General features: G+C 39.6%; 2 protein-coding genes across 6 annotated transcripts in view; both read right to left on the reverse strand.

Moving 5' to 3' along the window:
- The window catches only part of xxylt1 (xyloside xylosyltransferase 1), a 145,735-nt gene extending 132,098 nt beyond the window's left edge, over positions 1 to 13,637 (reverse strand). The window contains exon 1 of the mRNA XM_048541550.2: positions 13,031 to 13,637. Within this exon, the coding sequence (XP_048397507.2) occupies positions 13,031 to 13,528 (498 nt within the window). The 5' untranslated portion in view covers positions 13,529 to 13,637. The remainder of the gene's footprint in view (positions 1 to 13,030) is intronic.
- Positions 13,638 to 19,439: 5,802 nt separating this feature from the next.
- LOC125457614 (arf-GAP with coiled-coil, ANK repeat and PH domain-containing protein 2-like) overlaps positions 19,440 to 22,480 on the reverse strand; it is a 155,466-nt gene continuing 152,425 nt past the window's right edge. For 3 of the 5 annotated variants that reach the window (XM_059651103.1, XM_059651104.1, XM_059651102.1), the window contains one exon: positions 19,441 to 21,213. In XM_059651103.1, the coding sequence (XP_059507086.1) occupies positions 21,113 to 21,213 (101 nt within the window). In that variant the 3' untranslated portion in view covers positions 19,441 to 21,112. Of the gene's footprint in view, positions 21,214 to 22,480 lie in introns of all 5 variants that reach the window. The other 2 variants (XM_048542090.2, XM_048542088.2) reach the window with 1 other exon arrangement.

Raw genomic sequence — 22,480 nt, forward strand, 5'->3', positions numbered from 1 at the left:
AGGCAAAAAAACCAAAGATTCAAGACTACAACATCATTTTCATACATTTTGGTCATAGTCAAGCTGAGCAGATTCAGCAAGATACATCTGGTGATGATCAGTTGCAACTGCTTAAGAAAATTATCTTCAGTGGCTGGCCTGGACACATCCAACAGGTTCCAATGCTAACACATTCATCTGGTCATATAAACATGAGCTAGAGAATAATCTTCAAGGGAACACAAGTCATAACTCTGCAGGTTCTGCATCAAGGCAAGATCATGTACCAAAAAAAATACAAGAGGTTGGTACTTGAATCCATTTACTGGCCTGTAATTAATAAGGACCTTGATCAACTAATCCAGTCATATGAAACATGTCAATTCCATCAACCTCAACAGCAGAGAGAACCTCTCGTTCCACACCAGATTGTCTCTAGCTGTGGTGCAAGACTGCAACTAATATTTTCCATGTCCAAGGGCATGATTACATTCTGATGACTGACTACTTCATCAAATTCCAAATTGAATAACAAATTAACATTACCACTTGAGTTATGGCTGTTGGCACATTGACTGCAATATTCTGTATATTCAGCGTGGCTCAACAGTTTGTTGCTGAAAGCAGTCCACAACACAATTGGGCACACTTTCGTGATGTGCAGGAAACTGCGTGTTCAACATATTGCTTCTCCTCAGGCCAATGGTAGCAAGACCCACCTGTAAAATCCACCCTCGCTAAATGAAAAGAGACTCACTGAGATTTTCAGAGGGCTGTGTTAAATCAGCATGTTGCCCCTATAGGCAATGGTAATGCTCAGCACCTGCACTCTCTCCGGTTCTGCGGGCCTCTAATGTTCATGAACGGTACCAACTTCTGGAATCGGAAGACCAATGCTGCAATTGGCGTGTTGATGCACAATTCCTATGAGTGGCTGCACAGCTTGGAGGGAACATTGCCAATGCAACCACACTGGCACAATGCATTGATGGAAAGAAGGGAGGAAACGGTACAAGTATATGATCAGCAAACAAGCAGACTATTATCCCACCTTGATGAAGCAGGCAGGTTTAAGATTTTCATACAAATATATGCATGTGTGGAAAGATGAAACATCATTGTGTCCAGTCACGGTCATATGATGTGGTAATGAAAAATAAACAATTCTTGCGAAGTAATAGATGACATATGTGAATTGAAGATCATCAACCACCCAGCACACAGGATGAAGACTCAGATGCTGAGGGTATTGTGCCAGACAACAACCACACATTTACAACAGATACATATCCATCCATGACGACAGATGGCATACTGGAGTGGGAAGTGCCAAGTCATGATAACTATTAAACAACTAGATCTAGTCTTGTCTTACATCTAGCATTAGGAATTCATTTTGTTGAGGCCACAGAGATGGCTCAGCAATAACTGTCAATTAATAAATTGTTACAAACCCTCTTATTCCTGAATACACTACCCCTATGTTTTGCAGCTATTCTCAGCTGTTTTTGTTTTAAATTATATCAGTCCTGTCAACTCACCATCCTGCTCTACTTGCAGCCCATTTCAGTCAGTGAATTTCAACATTCTTACATTTCAAATCCCTTCATAGCCTGCTCCTATCTAGCTACATAATCTCCTCCCACACTGCAAACCTTCCAAGATCACAAGCATGAATCTTAAATATTTGGCAAGTACCTAGGTCTGAAGGGAGCGCCAAAGTTGTTTGGGTAAAGGGACTAAAAATGTAGGCTGGTAAATAAACAATAGGAAACAGTTAAAGAGACAACTGAAAATATTAAACAAAAAATATATTCCATCAAAAAATAAAAACTCAGTGAGAAATATTCATCAGTGGCTTACTAAGGAGTTTAAGGGTAATATTGGATTAGAAGAAGAGGTTAACAGTGCAACTAGTATTCTCTATAAGACTGAGAATTGAAAGTTCTTTTGAAACTAGCAAAAGACCACCAAAACTTTTATTATAAAAGGGAAAAAAAGACAACGATATTGCAAGCAATATATGAACACATTGTAAAAGTTTTCACAAATGTATGTAAAGAGTAGTTAAAGTAAACATTGGTCTCTTAAAAACATAGGAAGAATTATTCTGGGGAGTGTGGAAATGGTACATACACTGAAAAATTATTTTATATCTGCCTTCAGAACAGAAAACCTAAGTTACATACCAGAAATAGAAGGAAACCTAGGATCCAATAAAAGTGAGGAAACTAAGGTAATTACTTTAAACAGAAATACAGTACTAAAGAAGCTCAAGGGACTAAAATCTGAAAAACCATCATAGTCTGATGGCCAATACCTTGGCTATGATTTTCCCAAATTGTCTAAATTATGCAAAACTCCCAGAAGATTAGAAGCTAACAAGTGTGACACCATTATCTGGGAGAGGGAGAAAACAGGGAACCACAAACCAGTTAGCTTGATATCAATAATTGGGAATTGCTGAAATCTACTAATAAGGATCTCCTAACAATGCACTTAGAAATTTGCGGCAAAAATCGGAATAAGTCAATGTGGTTGAACAAAAAGGAAACTCCAGTTTGACAAATACAGTCATTGAGTTAAACAGCATAGAAACAGACCCTTTGGACCATCTCATCCATGTTGGCCATACATCCTAAATTGATCTAGTCCCATTTGCCAAAATTTGGCCCATTTCCCCTCTAAACCCTTCATATTCAAGTGCCATCCAGATTCTTGTTAAATGTTGTAACTGTACCCACCTCCACTACCTCCTCTGGAAGATCATTCCATACATGCACTATCTGGTTTGAAAAATTTGCTCAAGTTCCTTTTAAATCTTTCCCCTCTCACCTTAAACCTACGGTCGCTAGTTTTAGACTCCCCTACCCCAGGAAAAAGGCCTTAGCTGTTCACCCTATCCATGCCCCTAACTGTTTTATAAACCTCTTTAAAAGGTCACTTCTCAGTCTCCAATGCTGCATGGATAAAACCCCCAGCCTATTCAGCCTCTCCCTATAGCTCAAACCTCCCAGCAACATCCTTGTAAATCTTTTCTGAATCCTTTCAGATTTAACAACGTCTTTCCTATAACAGGCAGACCAGAACTGAATGCCGTATTCCAAAAGTGGCCTCACCAATGTACTGTACAGGCGCCACATGACGTCCCAGCCCTTCTGCTCAATGTATTCACCTATGAAGGCAAGCATGCCAAGAGCGCCTTCACCACTTTGTCAACCTGCAACTCCACTTTCACGGCTTGTCAAATGGAAAGTATCCATCGGTTGGTAGTCTCTCCTTTCTCTTGGTTGACCAACATTTTATCTGTGCTAAATAATCACACTGAAGCCCTTATCTTGGATAATAACTTCTTGTCGCACCTTATAAAACTTTTTTTAATGCTTTCAAAGTATATTTCACTTTGTGAAAATCAGAAATTTTCTTTTGCTCCATAGGCTGTTGTACTCTTTCAAGATGATATTTGCACATAAATCAATGTAATGGCATGAACTTGAGGCAATTTATTGCAAAGGGATTGCTTAGAGGCACAATGTCGTTATGAAGTGAACGCAGGATATCTGCCTACAATGTGTCCTTCACAGTAGATGTCACATGACTTCAGCAAACCAGAAGGGACATTGGTACATGACTGCATTTCAATCCAAAATCCCCCTTCTGATAAAAAAAAGTTGCCTGCATTTCTGTACACTTTGAGTTATCCAAGATAGCAAATATGTAACCGACTGTTCTCATGTATTAACTACTGTTTGTTATTCTGGCTAATTCCACCATTTTTTTTCTGTACAGTTACACACATTGCACCCATGATCTTTAGAGTGATTTGTGATGGTTCACAAGCAGGCTATTGACTTTTTCCTCTGATGTCTACTGTTTGCAATGACATGCCAACTGGTTGTTTTGAAATCTTCCCAGCTGGCTCTGTCGATTTACACTGTTGCCTTAACTAACCCTTTCCTTTTGTTGCGTTAGCTATGTCCAGCAAGGCAGACTTTTCATTTTCTGATTTCAACCTCAGGATTCCTTTGAATTCCTGCAGTCAGACCCTCTCTGTCTTGTGCTGTTTGTTGTCTGTCAGTCAACATTGCCTGTGAAACATTGTCTCCAGAAGAGATTTAATCTTCCGTTTCCTTTGGCTCCAGAAACCACAACCAACAGTACTGAATTGCAAAGGCTCAGCCATTAGGGGGCAGGGACATCACATACCCAGCTAATGGGGAAAACAATGCCCATTCAGGTAGACGCAATGAAAAGTCAGGACAGATTTGCAAATTTGGCTTCAGGGTGGCACTAGGAGACACAATGGCCAAAAGAAAACTAACTCAAAAACATCTAAAAAATGGAGAGGAGATAGTAAGAACTGCAGATGCTGGAGTCAGCGATGACACAGCACTGCAGGCAGCATCAGGGGAACAGGAAAGTTGACGTTCTGGGTCGGGACCCTCCTGACGCGAAATGTCAACTTTCCTGCTCCTCTGATGATGCCTGCAGTGCTGTGCTCCTCCAGCTCCAATATGGAGAGGAACTTGCCATCCTTATCTGGTCTGATGTACATGTCACACCAGATTCACAGCTGCGTGGTGAACCCTCTCAAATGGTCTAGCAAGCCACTCAATTAAAGGCTACTGGGAAAGAGCAATAATGCTGCTCATCAGCAATAGATACATCTTATGATTGAAGAAAAATAACAAAAAGTCCTCCATGCATTCACGAGAGACCCTGAGGAATCAGACTCTTTGCTGCATTCAACTCCATTCAAAAGATATCCAAAGATTTCTTATCGCCAAAACTCTGCATGCACCATCTGACATATTGCTGTCAGCAGAAAAGCAAGTGCAGAAAGATATTGAGATAGTAGGAACTGCCGACGCTGGGGAATCTGAGATAACACGGTGTGAAGCTGGATGAACACAGCAGGCCAAGCAGCAGAGGAGTAGGAAAGCTTGGTGTTTCGGGTCGGGACCCTTCTTCTGAAGAAAGGTCCCGACCCGAAACATCAAGCTTTTCTGCTCCTGTGATGCTGCTTGGCCTGCTGTGTTCATCCAGCTTCACACCGTGTTATTGTATAAAGATATAATTGCCAAGATTTTGCAGCAAGCTCTATCAACGGGCACCCATATTTTATTCTAGATTTATTTATATTCCTGGTCAATACTCTTCACTCAACCAAAACTACCACAAACAGAATGACCTAGTCATTCCTCTCATTGCTACTGATGCAATGGATATGCTCATCATAGCATAACAGTCGCTGCTATTCAGTCATTGTGTGTCACACTTTCGAGATACTTTGAGATGACAAGCCATTATATAAATACTACTACTGTATTCCTAAATCATGGCGTTGGTTACAAGTTTCCATTATACATGATAAGTACACAACTAAAATGTATTGAACAGTTTAAGTCAGATCCAATGCTACCAACAGCAAGCCTGAAAGTTTAAGAAATCTGAACAAAAAAGGACACACTCTTGCTGTACTTGACTTGTATAGTTAAATTCAATGCACACAATATTTCTATAATTGGGATTTTCAATGCTGTTTATTATGGGGAGCAAAGGACATGGAAGGGCTGGAACCCAATAGCATGCATCACATAAAATATTCCAAGCAAACAGCCTCACATGCTCCTCGTACTGTTCACAAAATTGTAAAACTAAATAACTACACAATGTCACCACAGGAAATCAATCAGTAAGCAAATATTGCTTAACGCCCTTTGACCTATCATTGACTATTCTTCTAAAAAAATATTTTCTGCCGACTTATTTAAATAAAAATTAGTGCTTCTTCCAGTACGTACACTTTCCTGGTCGCTGCTAAGATGAGGTCACTTTGGACCAATGAACTCCAACACAACTCTTCCATTCCAAACCCCAAGTCTGCAGATGAATTCCAGAGTACAACAGTGATCCTCTGAGGAAATGAATTCTCACCTCTCCATGAGGACTACATATGTGCTGTAGTAAGAGCCACGAAACCCGAATGAACAGTCCACTGGTCTGATGAAGATACATTTTCTATGGCCCAGTAAGTAGCAGTGGTCATTAAGAACACAAACAGTGGAAGGACTGGTCTTATTGGAGGAGGAAGGAGCAGTCCATGGGAAAGGAATGGGTCGGGGACACAGCAGGAACCTTTCAGTACACATGGTGATGTGGGTAACCGTGGAGATAACGAGATAGTCTGAATGAAGTCCTCAAGGAAGCCATAATTACAAGGGATCATTGGATCCAAAGGTTCAGACGATGACTTCCAAAGCCCTGATGGACTTACTACATGGATACAAAATTCTAGGACTGTACTTTGGTAACAAGAAACAACAAAATTGTGCGCAATTTTCGAATTACCAAGAGCTACATTACTGGAGTCCTAACTATTGCTAGTGGGAATGACAGTTTTATACAAAAGAAATTATTCTTATTGTATGCTACAGAACTCCTAAATTCTTGCACTTCATGTTAACAAAGTGTGACATTTTATTAGCTAAGTACAAGCAGGTCATATCTATGTAACTACACTTTTGTGAATCCTTTAGTTCTAAGACTAAAGTAGTGCCTGTATTCTCAGGCACTCCATGTAATGTTTCTTTGCTGCCTCAAAAAATGTGGAGGCAGCTTCCTCATTTCTCTGGCTTTGTGAGATCAGTTAGTGACCCGACCTTGGCGGGATTCATTTGAGCCTCTTCTGAAACCGTTTTGGCAGAGTCTCTACAGGAGCAGGTCTCATCAATGGATTGGCCCCACCAATGCAGTCCCTCTGGCAGAGGATGCTGAAGGTACTCGACTTGCACATGCCTTGCCCTAGGTTTACAATTCTGCTATCGTAAGGGAAGCTGCCACTGGGGCACAGCTCTCAGCCCCTCCAGCTGTCTTAAGCCAGCCAGAACCAGCTAAGCTCGCCAGTCTGCAAAACACTTCCAGTTCCATTGCTGTCGGTGCTCAGATACTGAACTGACTGATCCAGACTAACACAAATAGGCTTGCATTTTGTATATGACAATGCATTGCTCCTTCATACATGACAGCACATTGTACTGTTGTTCCTTCATGCGTGACTGTGTGTTGCTCGTGGAGTTGGCACGTGAAAACCTCTGGGCAGTTCTGACACATCTCTTCAGGGCCATCGCTGCAACATTTTGGCATTTGAATAGAACTGAGTTCAAGTGTACATTTGCTTCATTCCAGATATTAATGAACTGGGAAACATTCCAGAAATGTAAGTAGTAAGTTAGCCCTCAGTGACACACATACGATGCAGATGGGTTATCTCACCAGTAATGTGTGGAGGCTATCATAGAGATGCTTCCTGCTATGTGACAAGGTTATTCAGTAGCTGGAGTAACACTATTCAGTTGTCGAGCACCTGCATGTCTGGGCTCTGTCTAAGCAATTCAGAAGTCATGCTGCAAAAGGTCAGAGCTCAGTAAGATTGAGATTAAGAGACTGAAGTTATTGCATCACATGCCGTGTCATTTTCTAAATTTTTTTTCTGTTTGCTGGCTGTTGACATTGGTGATATGTTTGTGTACATTTGGATGGCTACCCACGCTGCCAGTGTTGGGACGTGTACCACCTTGTTGCCTACCTGGGTCTTATTCTAGGTGCAGTTTGGGATTTTGTAAGCAGATTTTCTTCCTCTACGGCTCAATGTCCATTGGTGGCACATGTTTTGCAGATGTGAAGAAACACCAGACAACCTCAGAGTAGGTATCTATGATGTTTTTGGTGGGTGGGTGCACATTGCTGACCATACAGATAGTAATGGCTGCAACTGATACCTGTATTTCATGGTGGCCTGATACTTCAGTCTGGTATCCACCTTCCATCTATGCATCAATGGAATGGCCTTTTCTCTTACCCAAAAAATCTTTCCAGATGGCTTTGATTCAAGTAGTGTTGATTACCAACTGGATTAGCCTCTCCAAGAGCTTTTCTTCAAAGAGGTCACACTCATCCCCTTTGCCGAACCAACAGACTCCTGGAGTTTGTGCTTTTGCAACATGAATTGAAGTCTGTTAATATGTAGTTGATTTTTACTGTGAGCTGGTCCTCAAATACTCTCCAGATCTTGCAGCAGTGGAGACAAAGCAGAGTTAACATTTTGGATCCAGTGACCCTTCTCCAGAACTTGTCTGGACCATTTTATATCATTCTCACAAAGACTACATGCATTTATTCTCCAAATCCACTGCTTGTCAATAACAAGAAACTTTTGAAGAGATCTCCACTGAGGATGATTTATAACAAAATGGTGTGGCCAACCACTGCACGCATGTATGTTTCTCCAGTTACAGAATCACTTTGCAGTGGTTGAAACGTTGTTTTCCTAAATGTGGTGTCCAATGTAGTTGAACTGACATGATACTTTGATCGCTGATGTTAGTTTTAAAACTGTAACAAGTGTCTTAACTGCTATGCCTTAACTTTCATGGCGAGAAACAGACTGGCACTTCACTTTTTTTTATTTTTGTAAAGGAGATAGAGACCTACCAAGCTAGAAACCTTCTAACTTGGAGTAGAAGGTATGTAGTTAGGTCTGCCTCCTAGCTATTGCAAATCTGTACAAATATAAAAACTTATTGCGGTTAGTCTTCCAAATGCTTTATGATCCAGAGTTGGCCTAGCTTTCAATGAGAATTCTTTAGAGCTTACTACTGCATAGCCACTGTGCTGTGAGGTCGTAGGGCATACTGATGATTTGTAACTATCATGCCATAATAATTATGTAAGCTTCCATTTTTTCATGCAGAGGGTGGTGCGTGTGTGGAATCAACTGCAAGAGGAAGTGGTAGAGGATGGTACAATAACAACATTTATAAGGTAGGGGGGGAGGAATAGGATTGCTTTGGAGGGAAATGGGCCAAATCCTGGCAAATGGCCTAGATTAATTCAAGATATCTGGTAGGCATGGAAGAGTTGGATCAAAGGGTCTGTTCTATGATCTATAAATATGAAATATGGCTCATGTAGTACTGAAGAGCTCAATGAACTTTAATGACAACGCCTTGTATTTTACCTACGCACATGGCAATAACAGGCACTGGAGAGTCTGGAATCAAGCTAAGCCGTTCAGCTGTACAGTAGCACACTTCCCATGGCGTGTCATGCTGTAAGAGGACTGAGCTCAATTAGCTTTATATCAACACATCAAAAGCATGATATGGTAATACTATTACGAGCATGTCCCTTCAAGGTATATCACATGTAAGGACATGCACTGTCAATTCTTAATAAATGCAAAATACTGCAACTTGAAATAAAAACAGAAAATGCTGAAGGAACTCTACCAAACTTACTAAGTTTCTCTGGCACTTTCTGTTTGTATTTCTGTTAATTCTTCACATACTTTCTAAACAATGTGTTTTTATGATTGTAAATAATTCCAATTCCCAGTTTTTTTAATTGGATGTAATGAACCCACTTTTCAGAAGAGGTAGAGGAGAATGGTGGACTCCGAGCATCACGGGCTAATCACTGACTCTTTCTTGTATTATTTATTTCATTCATACTTAAAAGCTGCAAGCTGAATCATCACAGGCTCTGCCTGTTTATGGAAGCTGCACCACGACAGCAAGACAACATAGTTTTGTAAAGTGAAACCTAAGGTTTATAAATCTAAACCTTAAAATTCAAAAATTAATCAAAACAGGTGCATTTATTAAGTGCATTCAGAGTTTCAACTTTTTCATAAGTCTATGCCTTATCATTGAACATAAGAAAGAATGAAGGAGGCAATAAATGATCAGCTGTTCTTGCTAAGCTGCAGTCATGTGTGGCCACACAGAAGACCAACAGCACTGGCCTTATGCCACATTGATGAGTTGAGTCGCCAGGCAAATTAAATTTCAAGCTAACACACACAGAACAAACTAGCTGAGTTCAATAATGACCTTTTAAAGGGAACCTTGTTTGCATCCCCTTGTAAGGTAATCCTCTAGATACAAAGACTAACATTTAATCAGCCTTTTTAATTTTTTTACTCTGACATTATAATGATCCATGCACATGGATCCAGAGTCTCTTTGGATAGTGGGTATTTTTAGCCTTTCACCAGTTTTAAAGGTGTATCATTTTATCCTTTTTCCAACTACAATGTGGCGTGACATTTGCCAACAATGGAACCTACTTATCCTTTTTTCTCAATTAATCCTTTAATAACTCTTAAGAATTTTATGGTTTAATTTACGCTGCTTAAAATGTCTGGGGCAAGAGTGTAGGCTGCAGAAAGAGAAAAATCAGCTACACTTTTTAAAACTTAAGAGTGTGATATGATGCATTTTGAAGAGGACTAACAAAGCAGAGAGTGCACATTGAATGGTAGGAGCCTAGGAAATATAGAGTATCAATGGGACCTTGGTATACAAGGCCATTAGATAAGTGAAGGAAGCAGGACATGTATATAATATGGTTGATAAGGATACTTTTTTCATCAAGGCATTAATTGCAAGAGCAAAGGGATTATGCTGCGGCTCTATATGACATTAGTTAGGCCACAATTGGAATGCTGTGTGCAATTCTGGTTGCCACACTATATGGAGGGATGTGATTACACTTTTCAATGATTGCAAGAATTAAAAGAGCTTTATGGAAATAAGATTAAACAGCACATTGAGAAGAAATGGAAAAGAGTTAATACTTTCACGTAAATTCAAGGTCAGAGACAGACTGTACAGAAAACAAGATTGGACTTTGTGGAGTTATCAGTTCTTAAGATACAGCATTGGCTCAAAATCAAATACTAAGCGCGCAAGTGGCATCCAATTATAGAGCTGCAGAAAAGGACAGATTGCACAGCAAAGATCTTACTAAGGTACAGAAATTTCCTTTATTAACAAAAACCAAGGCATTTTAGGGGTAAATTGATGTTCTCAATAAATCCAGAATCGACAAAAGTTATTTATGCCTCTGGGCACTGTCCTGAATTCAAGCTTGATACTCGATCCAGAGTCACTATCCTGTCAAGGATAAACACAGCAGGCCAAGTTCTCTCAGATTATGCAGTTCCTATTACCTCTCTCACAATCCTATCAGATTTGTTACCATGGTTGAAGAAGCGGAATTTACAGCCTACAGAGATGAGACTATGTGGTATTGGGGGAATAACTGTCAAGAGCATAGGAATGCTACAAGTTACACTGCAACACATAGGAGTGTAAGCTAATTGAAAATGCGTACACATTTTGCAAACAAAACTCCTCACTTTAGAACCACCATCCTTGGATCTTCACTACCACAGAGATCAGGAGTCCCATTAGTTCTAAGAGAACAATTGGTTCAGCAAATGACCATTTTTGACCAACAGATTAAAGGGGAAACTCTTGGGCTTCCTGGACCAAAAAGAAGAATCTGTTTAGATTACATATGATGACATAAAAATGTTTCAAAGGTCCAGAAGAAATAGTGGCTGGAAAACTAAGAGACACAATCAAATTCAACAAAAACAGATCAGTGACCAAGAGTGCACTTTCGTTTGTCAGTATTGTGTTGAAGGACGGCCAGACCAATAGTTCGGCAAGTTAGCCATTAACACATACTTGGATTACCGACAGCATTTTGAGATCAAGGATGGCTTAGTGGTGTGTGACATGAAATTGATTATGACAACTTCCTCTTGGGAAGACATGTTGGGAGGGATGCAGCAGAATTAGGTGTTATTAGGTATACAGCCAGGACTTCATCAATGGTGCAGCACCTACAAATCACAAAAAGACAGCGGATCTTGTAACTTATTGTGAAATCTGCACATATTGGATTGTTGTGTCTGGTAAATACTTGTCATCACTGAAGGCAGATCTGAAGCCAAAACTCTGCAAAGTTTGAAAGAAGAAGCAAATACTGAAAGACAAAATAAGCACTGAAACCGACTTGAACTCTTTCAGGAATGTTTAACTAATGTTGTTCAGACAGCAGAACACTTTGGCGTTCAGAACCACGCTCATCAATTCTCAAACAAGAGATTTACCATTGTTCCAAGTCAACAAAACTACACTCTGGGAAAAGTGTAGAACAAGCACTCTGCCTCCATTGGGAAAGCCACAGATTGTATGTGATCGCATAATGGGTTAACAAAAGGGAAGAAAATGAGCAGTTGTTGCATAAATTAATGGAGCTGAATGGGTTATAACTCACTCAGATATGATGTTCATGTCACACTGGCTCCACCCTTTCTCATAATATCATACACAGACAGGAGACCAGAAGTTCCGCTTGAGCTTCAGGAGGGACCTGATGTATCTGCACTAGCTCCCTAAAGTTCTTAATAACTATGCCTGACTAAATATAGTTATACCTACTGCTATCATATAATAGACCTTCTTCTGACCTAAGAGATCTCTTCTAATTCAATTTCAGATCTGTTCTTTAGTTACAGGATACATCATTAGCTATTACTGATCATGAGAAAGGCCCAGCCAAAGGAGGATTGGTGAAGCAAACTACCCTAAACAAGCCTTACCGATTCCACAAATTGGTAGAAATGGCAAATACCACAAGATGCCAGCAGTGGCCATTTGGAAAGTTACCATAGGTACCACCCGCTGCTTTCCCAGGAGCCTGCGGGCACAAATGTGGCCACAGACTGATGGCCAGGCAGTTGAGTCAATGTTAGAGATAGTAGGAACTGCAGATGCTGGAGAATCTGAGACAACAAGGTGTAGAGCTGGATGAACACAGCAGGCCAAGCAGCATCAGAGGAGCAGGAAAGCTGACGTTTTGGGCCTAGACAATGTTGTTGGGTATACTGTTAAGTGGACATGCAGCAACTGCAAACTTTCCCCATAGAGATGGGATGGTGTGCTTTCACTGCTTTCAGATTCAGTACTGCATTATAAATTCTATTAAAACCAATTTCACATAAATCACTGTCAACAAGGAAGCCGAATCAAATGCTCAAATTCAACGCAACGATATATTTACCGTTAAATCTAACCAAATTCCATTCAAAACTAAATACAGGTTAAAACGAGCGAAAATACTGTCACAGTAATAATACAGTTGCAGCCGATGTAAACCAACAGAGCGAGATAGCCAAACCGAAACAACGTGGTACCTGATATTTAAAGGATGCGATTTGCAGTAGTTGCTGTAGAAGTGGTTCTCCTATTTTCTTGCTGGGGACATCAGCAACAAAATGCAGACAGAGTACCTCATCATCCTTAAACACTGCGTGTTTTACCATCGACTTGATGGCAACTGTAAATTTCTCTTGGAGACCGTAGTTTTTGTCAACCTTGGTAAACATCATCAGAGCATGAAACAGTACCGCTCGTTTCCCCGCTGTATCCCCGGGCTCGCTGTTTGCAAACGGGGCACTTCCCTGAGATTCTGCCGCTTTCTTCCCACTGAGATTGGCTGTCAACTGAACGTCGCCCTGTGAACTCTTTCCTGCCTGATTTTCCTTCATTCTCCTGGTGGTGCTGGAAAAATTTTCATGGTTGGATCCCAAGTAGTAAAAAGCAAACACTGCCAAAGCAGCCACAAAGAGCAACCCAAAGTGGTAGGAGCGGAGCGAGGCCTTACTCTGAACAATCTTCCTACACAATCCCATTGTTTCCGGAGCGGGCAGCTCCCAGCAATTGCTCCTTCAGGCCAACTCGGGGTCTACTTGCAGCTGGTCCGGCTGCAAAGCGCCATGGTGAAGACGATTGGTGGAAGGGGCAGGCTTCCACCTCAGCATCAGCCAATCCCAGGAGCACAGAGCCGTGAAGTAGTAGTTTCAGTAAGAGCGGCGGCCACCAATGAGAAGAAGCAAGAGCTTTCAGGAAATGACCGGAGGAGCTGTTGGCGTTAAGAGGTTCACCCTAGATAACAAAGTGTGAAGCTGGATGAACGCAGCAGGTCAAGCAGCATCTTAGGAGCACAAAAGCTGACGGTTCGGGCTTAGACCCTTCATCAGAAAAGGAGGAGAGGGTTCTGAAATAAATAGGGAGAGGGGTAGGCGGACGGAAGATGAATAGAGGAGAAGATAGGTGGAGGGAAGTGTATGGGTGGGGGGGTTCAGTCCGGGGAGGACGGACAGGTCAGGGAGGAAATGGAGGTGGGAGGAGGGAATGAGTGAGAGGAGGAACAGGCGAGGGAAGCGGGGACGAGCTAGGCTAGTTGTGAGATGCAGTGGGGAGAGGGGAGATTTTGAAGCTGGTGAAATCCCACAACTTTTTTTGAAAAAAAACTTTTTTGGGGCGTGGGCGCCGCTGGCAGCTCTTGTTATCCATCTTGATGTCACTTGCAAGTTTATCCTCAGTTTTTCCTCTTTTGTTTTTGGTTATACTTTATAGTCAGTCATATAGCACTAAATCAGACCATTTGATCCAACTTGTCCATGCCTACCACGTTTATAGAACATAGAACATTACAGCACAGTACAGGCCCTTCAGCCCTCGATGTTGTGCCGACCTGTCATACCAATCTGAAGCCCACCTAACCTACACTATTCCATGTACGTCCATATGCTTGTCCAATGACGACTTAAATGTACCTAAAGTTGGCGAATCTACTACCGTTGCAGGCAAAGCATTCCATTCCCTTACTACTCTGAGTAAAGAAACTACCTCTGACATCTGTCCTATATCTTTCACCCCTCAATTTAAAGATATGCCCCCTCATGCTCGCCGTCACCATCCTAGGAAAAAGGCTCTCCCTATCTAATCCTCTGATTATTTTATATGTTTCAATTAAGTCACCTCTCAACCTTCTCTCTAATGAAAACGGCCTCAAGTCCCTCAGCCTTTTCTCATAAGACCTTCCCTCCATACCAGGCAACATCCCAGTAAATCTCCTCCGCACCGTTTCCAAAGCTTCCACATCCTTCTTATAATGCGGTGACCAGAACTGTACACAATACTCCAAGTGTGGCCGCACCAGAGTTTTGTACAGCTTCACCATAACCTCTTGGTTCCGGAACTCGATCCCTCTATTAATGAAAGCTAAAACACTGTATGCCCTCTTAACAGCCCTGTCAACCTGGGTGGCAACTTTCAAGGATCTGTGTACATGGACACCGAGATCTCTCTGCTCATCTACACTGCTAAGAACCTTACCATTAGCCCAGTACTTGGCCTTCTGGTTACTCCTACCAAAGTGCATCACCTCACACTTGTCTGCATTAAACTCCATTTGCCACCTCTCAGCCCAGCTCTGCAGCTTATCTACGTCTCTCTGCAACCTACAACATCCTTCGTCACTATCCACAACTCCACCGACCTTAGTGTCGTCTGCAAATTTACTAACCCATCCTTCTACGCCCTCATCCAAGTCATGTATAAAAATAACAAACAGCAGTGGACCCAACACCGATCCTTGTGGTAGACCACTAGTAACTGGTCTCCAGGATGAACATTTCCCATCAACCACCACCCTCTGTCTTCTTTCAGCAAGCCAATTTCCGATCCAAACTGCTATATCTCCCACAATTCCATCCCTCCGCATTTTGTACAATAGCCTATTGTGGGGAACCTTATCAAACGCCTTGCTGAAATCCATATACACCACATCAACCGGTTTACTCTCATCTACCTGTTTGGTCACCTTCTCAAAGAACTCGATAAGGTTTGTGAGGCACGACCTTCCCTTCACAAAATCGTGCTGACTATCTCTAATCAATTTACTATTTTCTATATGATTATAAATCCTATCCCTTATAACCTTTTCCAACACTTTACCAACAACTGAGGTAAGGCTCACTGGTCTATAATTACCAGGGTTGTCTCTACTTCCCTTCTCAAAATAAAAGATTCCCATTTACTTGCATTTGGCCCTTATCCCCCTCAACCTTTCCCAATCATTTACCTGTTGAAATGACTTAAATTTTGGTATTTAGAAGTTTTCCAATCCTCTCTTATTCATGTTTTGTTTTTGTTTAATTTTAAATACAGGCTGCTAGTAGATGGGAATATTTCAGCCATGGTTTTCAAAAGGAGTATACACTAGAATTCTAATCAATTTTATAAACTGAAGACCCTACCAGGTCTTGAGACAGCAGAAAACATTCTGTGCCTGTATTTAAATTTTCACTTGTGGCAGAACTGAAGATCTGTAATGTTGGAGTCTTGGGGCTCACCAACACGATCGTCAATCAAGATTAAGCAGCATAATCTCAACCTTGATCAGAATATTTGGACTTGCTTTTTGAGTGACAGTTCTGTGGACTGTTTTAATAGAAGAAATCATGCCGGCTTTACAGAAAATGCCATCTGCATATATGATCACACATACGCACTGCACAGATGAAATGAAACCTCTCTCCTTTTTAAGAATGTTTCACAAAAAGCAGTAGCAGCTTAGACCCAAAACTGACTTAAAACTTGGATTACTATTGAAAACTTGTCTCAGGCTAATATTTTGACCTAGAAAGTCCGTAATAAACTCAACTATCCAGCAATGAACATCTTCCTGACTTGATGCAGTAACAGGCCACCAATTTGGAAAAGTGTAGCTAAAGCCCTAAACCACCTGAAATGAGCAAGGTATAACTGTACTTTGGAACAACGTAGTGAAAAGTAATTCATTTAGAAATTTTTGCAAAGTAGTCTTCAGGTATCAATGCTTTGGAAGTGGGAAGCCTAAATTTAAATAACATAGTAAGGTGTAAAAACAGACAAATAGATGCATAATCATTTTTTCCCTTCTGTAATATCTATTTAAAGAACCGTTAATAGAACCTGCTCGATTATTTTTGAAATATTTTTCTTCAAACTAACTTGGTTAGAAGCCAAGAAGCATACAACTAATTTAGCTAACTCTGATGCTGTTGATCGATCTAGAAAAAATACATACAGCACATACAAAGGTGGCAAGCTCTGCACATAACCAAGTGGTCCAACACAAAGTTTAAAAAAGCCCAAGGTTTTGAGAAGTAGCCAAGGTCCTCCACCTAAACTTTAATACAGGCATTACAGACATTAAATTGTGCAAACTGGGTTCAAGCAAGGGTGTGTCATTGCACCAACTTTCTTACCCAACAGTGACCATCCCAACATCTTATTAAGATGCAGTTATGCAGACGACACTTTGTAGAGATCAAGCTCCAAACTAGCATTGATTCACTAAGGCCTATGTGAAAACAGGCTACAGGCTAAACATAAGGAGCACTAAGGTCTTCAAACAACCTGTCTGACTGCACAGTGTAGCGTACCAACAATCAAGATTCACAGTGAATGACTGGTTCATGAGAATTAATTCACATAAAACTGGGAAACTTCTGCTCAGTAAGGGCAGACATCAACGATGAAATTCAACTTTGGCTCGATAGCACAGCCTTTGACTATCTGAGGAACAGACTGTTTAACGACAAACCCCTTAAGTGAACACCGAGATCAAGGTGTACAGGGCAACAGTGTTACTAGCCATTGTGTGTGTCAAAGACATGGACCATGTACAGCAGACATCTGAAATCCCTTGAACAATATCACCTGTGAAGTCTCTGCCAAACCTACAAATCTAATCAACAGGCAGTATAGATGCTCAGTAGTCTCTGGCAACTCCCCCAGTACTGAGGCAATGATTAAAATTAATCAGGCATGTTAGGTGAGCAAACGTCCACATGCAAAATATTTTCAAAAAAAGCTGTCTATTCAGGGCTTCATCACAACAAACAATTGCCAGAGGAAATGCTTCAACAATATCCTCAACACCTCGCTAAAAAATTGCAATGTCCTCACCAATTTGTTGTTAATCTCAAGCCCAAAACAACCAAATTTATAGAAGAGGCATTCATGCTGGAGCCAACCATTTCAAGCATCTTGAATAGGCCCAGATAGAGAAGAAATGCAAATAGCAGAAGTAATGTGTGAAGAAACCCACCTTACCACTTCTGCAAATATCACATGCCTACGGCAGGATTTATGATTCCAGTATTGGCTTGTTCAGCCACATCTGACCAATATCTCGAATGGAAAAAGGTCGTCATTGATCCCAAGGATGCCCAAAAAAGTTCAACCTTGTGGTGATAAAAGAATTAAAACCCTTTGGACATTAAAATTTTGACAAAAGGTGCAGTTTTTTTTCCCCCCCTCAGAAACCATTCCAACCAATATTGCAGCACCATCTAGTGATCAGAGCCTGAAATTAAATTAGCAGGAACCAGTCCCATTTTGAAATGGAGAAAGTGTGACAAAGGTTGACAAAATGTTTTGAAGAAAGGAAGATAGGCACAGCTAATGTTATTAATACAACAAATTTCCATTGTCCAACAACAAATGGTGTTTTGCAGCAACACAGAACTTAATGGTGTGATTAATCAATGACCAAATTTTAAAAAAAAATATTTTCTTGTTGCAAAATACTATCCCTGGCTAATTTTCATTGGTGTTTGAGGTTCAGTTCCTCAACTCCATTCAGTATTCCTGTTCCTTCTGCGAACTGCAAATTTAACTCATGTCCTGGGCTTTTAAAGTCTTCTCCCATTTAAGTACAACTTGCTAAATTTTACACCTGCAAATTTCACTTGTAGCAGACACAATAATCATAACATGTAGAGGCCATGTGAATTATTGTACTGGTGTTATCTCTTTGAAAGAACTATACAATTAGTTACAAATGGCCTTTATATCTAGAGGACTGGAGTACTATGATGTAGAAGTTACATTGTGGTTATACCTGGTTAAACCCCACTTGGAGTACTGACAGCAGATCTAAGCACCACATCTTTGGAAGGACATTTTAGCATTGGAGGAACTACAATGTGGATTTATAGGAACAATGCCCTGCACCTGGGATTAAGATATGAGGCCAGATTATACAAATTAAACCAGTTTTTCTCTAAAATTTAGAGGCTTAAGGGATAATCTGATCAACATCTTCAAGATATTGACAGGAAAAGACAGGTTAGATGAACTATTTGTACAAACTGTGAATTCTTTAACAAGGAGGATAGTCTCAGAATTAGGGACAGACCATTCAGGAGAGATGTTAGGAAGCACTTCCATACACAAAGATTAGTAGATATTTAGATCTCTCATCTGCAAACAACAGCAGATGCTGAATCACTTGCTAATTTTAAATCCAAGATACTCAAATTTGTAATGCAGAGTATTAAGGGATATGGGACAAAGGCAGGTGTACGGAGTTAAACCACAGATCAGCCATGAACGGTAGAAAAAGCTTGAGGGGCTGAATGGTCTAGTCCTGTTCCTTATGTTCCTAACTGACATAAGCACCCAATATGCTAACTTAAGTGTAACACCGATTTCACTCATTTACAGGCCTGCCTAAATATAGTACCAACAGTACTGTGATGTGTAGCAACTTGCCCACCCATCCTTGGTCTTCAACTGCTGACCTCCTGTTTTAAGGTATAAAACAGACAGTGGTAATTTACACCACTAACTTTATCTCGAGGAAAATACAATCTCTGTAACACAAAAGACTTACTGCAATTTAAAATATTAAATGCAGTTATTAAATTATTAATATTAAATTTATTGTTCACGGAATGCACAGGCTTTTCAGAAAGTTTTTAATACAATTATTCTACATTGTGAACAAAATATATTCGATACAGAAAAGCTAATATATATGAGATACAATTCCATAACTAATCAAAATGAATGTTTATTTCAGCTTCGAAATTATGGGAAAATATTAGTTTTATGTATAATGGATCTGATTATGTGCCAAGCACACAATCATTCCACGTGTAACTCTCATCTTATTGACTAATAAGTAGTTTCAGATGCTTACTGGCCTAACAAACAGTAAAACAAGTAATGTACATGTTACATTGCTCGACTGCTTTGAAGCTCATAATGTAGTTCATCATTTTCAGTATATTTCAAATAAAGTTTGAAGGATAAATTATTTTGTAAAAAAAAAACTGAACAAGCATGAAAACAAGAAACCACACCATTAGAAAATGTTTGTATTTTGCCATCTCTGGAATGTTTATTGATATTGTATATTATTTCAACATGGGGACACAACTTTTAACAAAAGGATTAAAAATATGGTTTCCCAAGGATCCTCATTCTTAATGATTGACTTTAAATTTAAAAAAAAATTCCTTCTTACTAGCCTTTTACAAGAACATGGAATACATGAGCTGTGACTTCCATTGCAGCTCTGTTAAATCGCCGACTTATTTAAAAAGCTGCTGCCACTTAGTTGTTTAAAAATTGGTAAATAAAACAAAAATCAGAATGCTGATATATTAATATTCCTAATTACTGAATATGGTTTGACTATTGGAAACGAGTAGGGAACATGTAAATTTATTCAGACTTGTAGCAATTGTAAGACAATTAAGACATCCAGTTTGTATTCCAATGAAAGATAATGAGTCAAGATAAATTTAGAACTTTTACACTGTTTAACTTGTAAATTGACTTAATGGTACAATATATAGCTAGTTATCCAGTAATCCCAATTCTCGTTAGCAATTTATCATAATACACATCTTTAGGTGTAAATACAATTTATAGATTTAAAAGTTATGTACACAGTACACCAAATCAATAGCTAAGTATTATAGCCAAATGTGGCTAGAAGGCAAAGTATTTAAAATCAATATATAATACATGCTATAATTAAAATTTCATGGAGATAAAGAATATACAAAGTTTTTGGAAATATGAAAATATTTCCTGAAACATTCACTCTGTAAAAAGAAATAAATTTAAGGGGTATGGTCCCAATATGAATTTATTGCTCCTAAAAGCACTTGTGTTAGCAGTATCAGATGCGCACAACTGCTCTGCAGTTGAACCATCACCAAATCCTTGACATCTTTAAAGTGATTTTAAAATATTCTAAAATGGTGTAAAATGGGCTGGTGAGTAAAGAGATGGTATTATTCTTCCTATAATTTGGGTACACACAAAAATTTCAAAAAATCTGTTCAACTTGAACACCCATTCTATTTGCACATCTCCCACTGGTGAAGCACCTCAGAAGATTTTAGCTTCAACTCAAGCATCACAATAATAAAAAGTGCAAAGGTTGGTTGTTTGCATAGACAACATGCTTCAGAATATAATAAATCACTGCATCTGCTTGCAAGTAAAAGCTCCTTCATATTTAATAGTTATACTTAAAACTCAAATCCTCATTTTATTTTTGGTTTGGATAATGAAATAAATTGATGAATATGGTTCAAGATGATTGCACTGAAAGAATGATTGCAGCTCTCAAGTGATAAAACTTAATCAGTCTCTGATCTCCGCTGGAAACGATTTAATATTTCTGGATTATGAGAGGCCATGTGGGAGAAATCTCGGAAAATATCCTGGTAGGTTGCATCACCTGCAATAAAAAGAAAATTAACTTTTGAGTGGTTGAAGAATTGGATACAATAGATTTTGAAATCAAAGTATTATTCTAATTTACACAGCCAACGTCTACATTTTGCATTAGCAGATACACAAAATTAAAACCAGAACATATTATGTGCTTTATAAGATTACAGAAGCAGCTTCTTTATTCCTATTCTAATTCTGAAATTAAATACAAGTTATGTCAGCTCAGACCGAACATGTACTGAATGCTTGTTTCTCACAGTATAAACCAGAATTTCTGGGCAAAAGAATTCTTATTGCACAGGAAGTCATTCAGCCTATTGTGCTGTATCTTCAAAACATGCAATCAGTTCCACTTACCAATCATAACCCCTTTTAACTTTTCTTTCTCAAGTACCAGTTTTTCAATTCCATTTTGAAAATTATGACCAAACTGTTTCAACATCAGCTCAGATTTGCATTCCAGATTAAAGCAGTTTGATGCTTAAAACAAAAGGCTCATTGTCCCTATGCTTCTTCCATCCACTATCTTAAATCTTTATCTCCTGGTTATCAATGCACTTGTCATTAGTAACAATTACTCCTTACTTACTCCATCAAAACTGCGAATAATTTCAAGCATCTCTAAATATTTCCTTAACCGTTTTTTTGACCATGGTTTTCCACATAACTGCCTCTGTTCTAGATTCTTAAGTCTGGCTCCTGCACTGATCAAAAAGGTCTAAGATGGCCAAGGCGAAACAAATAATATCCCCAATGACACAGACAATAAAGTGTAGGGCTGGATGAATACTGCAGGCCAAGCAGCAGAGAAGCAGGAAAGCTGACATTTCGTGCCGAGACCCTTTTTCCTGCTCCTCTGATGCTGCTTGGCCTGCTATGTTCATCCAGCTCTACACCTTGTTATCTCAGACTCTCCAGCATCTGCAGTTTCTACTATCTCCATATCCCCTATGGCCGTGCTTTTGAGAGATTAACAATGCTTGAACTCTACTTTTCCTATGTAGTCTACCTAATGGAACTGATGTTATGTAGCTTCTCTTCTACTCGCCCCAACACAAAATAACATTTGTTCTATTTTCTAAACACTTTATATATTCATATTTCTTCTAAAAGCCACCCCTAAAAGATTTTGCTTTCTCAACCCTTTAATCTCAACTGATTTATTCCCAATTGAATCTTGTGCCCAACTGTGCATTGTAATGCTACACCTAATAGCCCATGCTTTTCATATTTAAAGATATTCAAATCTATAACATTTGTTTGAATTAAAG

The sequence above is a fragment of the Stegostoma tigrinum genome, chromosome 14 (genome assembly GCF_030684315.1).
Source record: "Stegostoma tigrinum isolate sSteTig4 chromosome 14, sSteTig4.hap1, whole genome shotgun sequence".
NCBI lineage: Eukaryota > Metazoa > Chordata > Chondrichthyes > Orectolobiformes > Stegostomatidae > Stegostoma > Stegostoma tigrinum.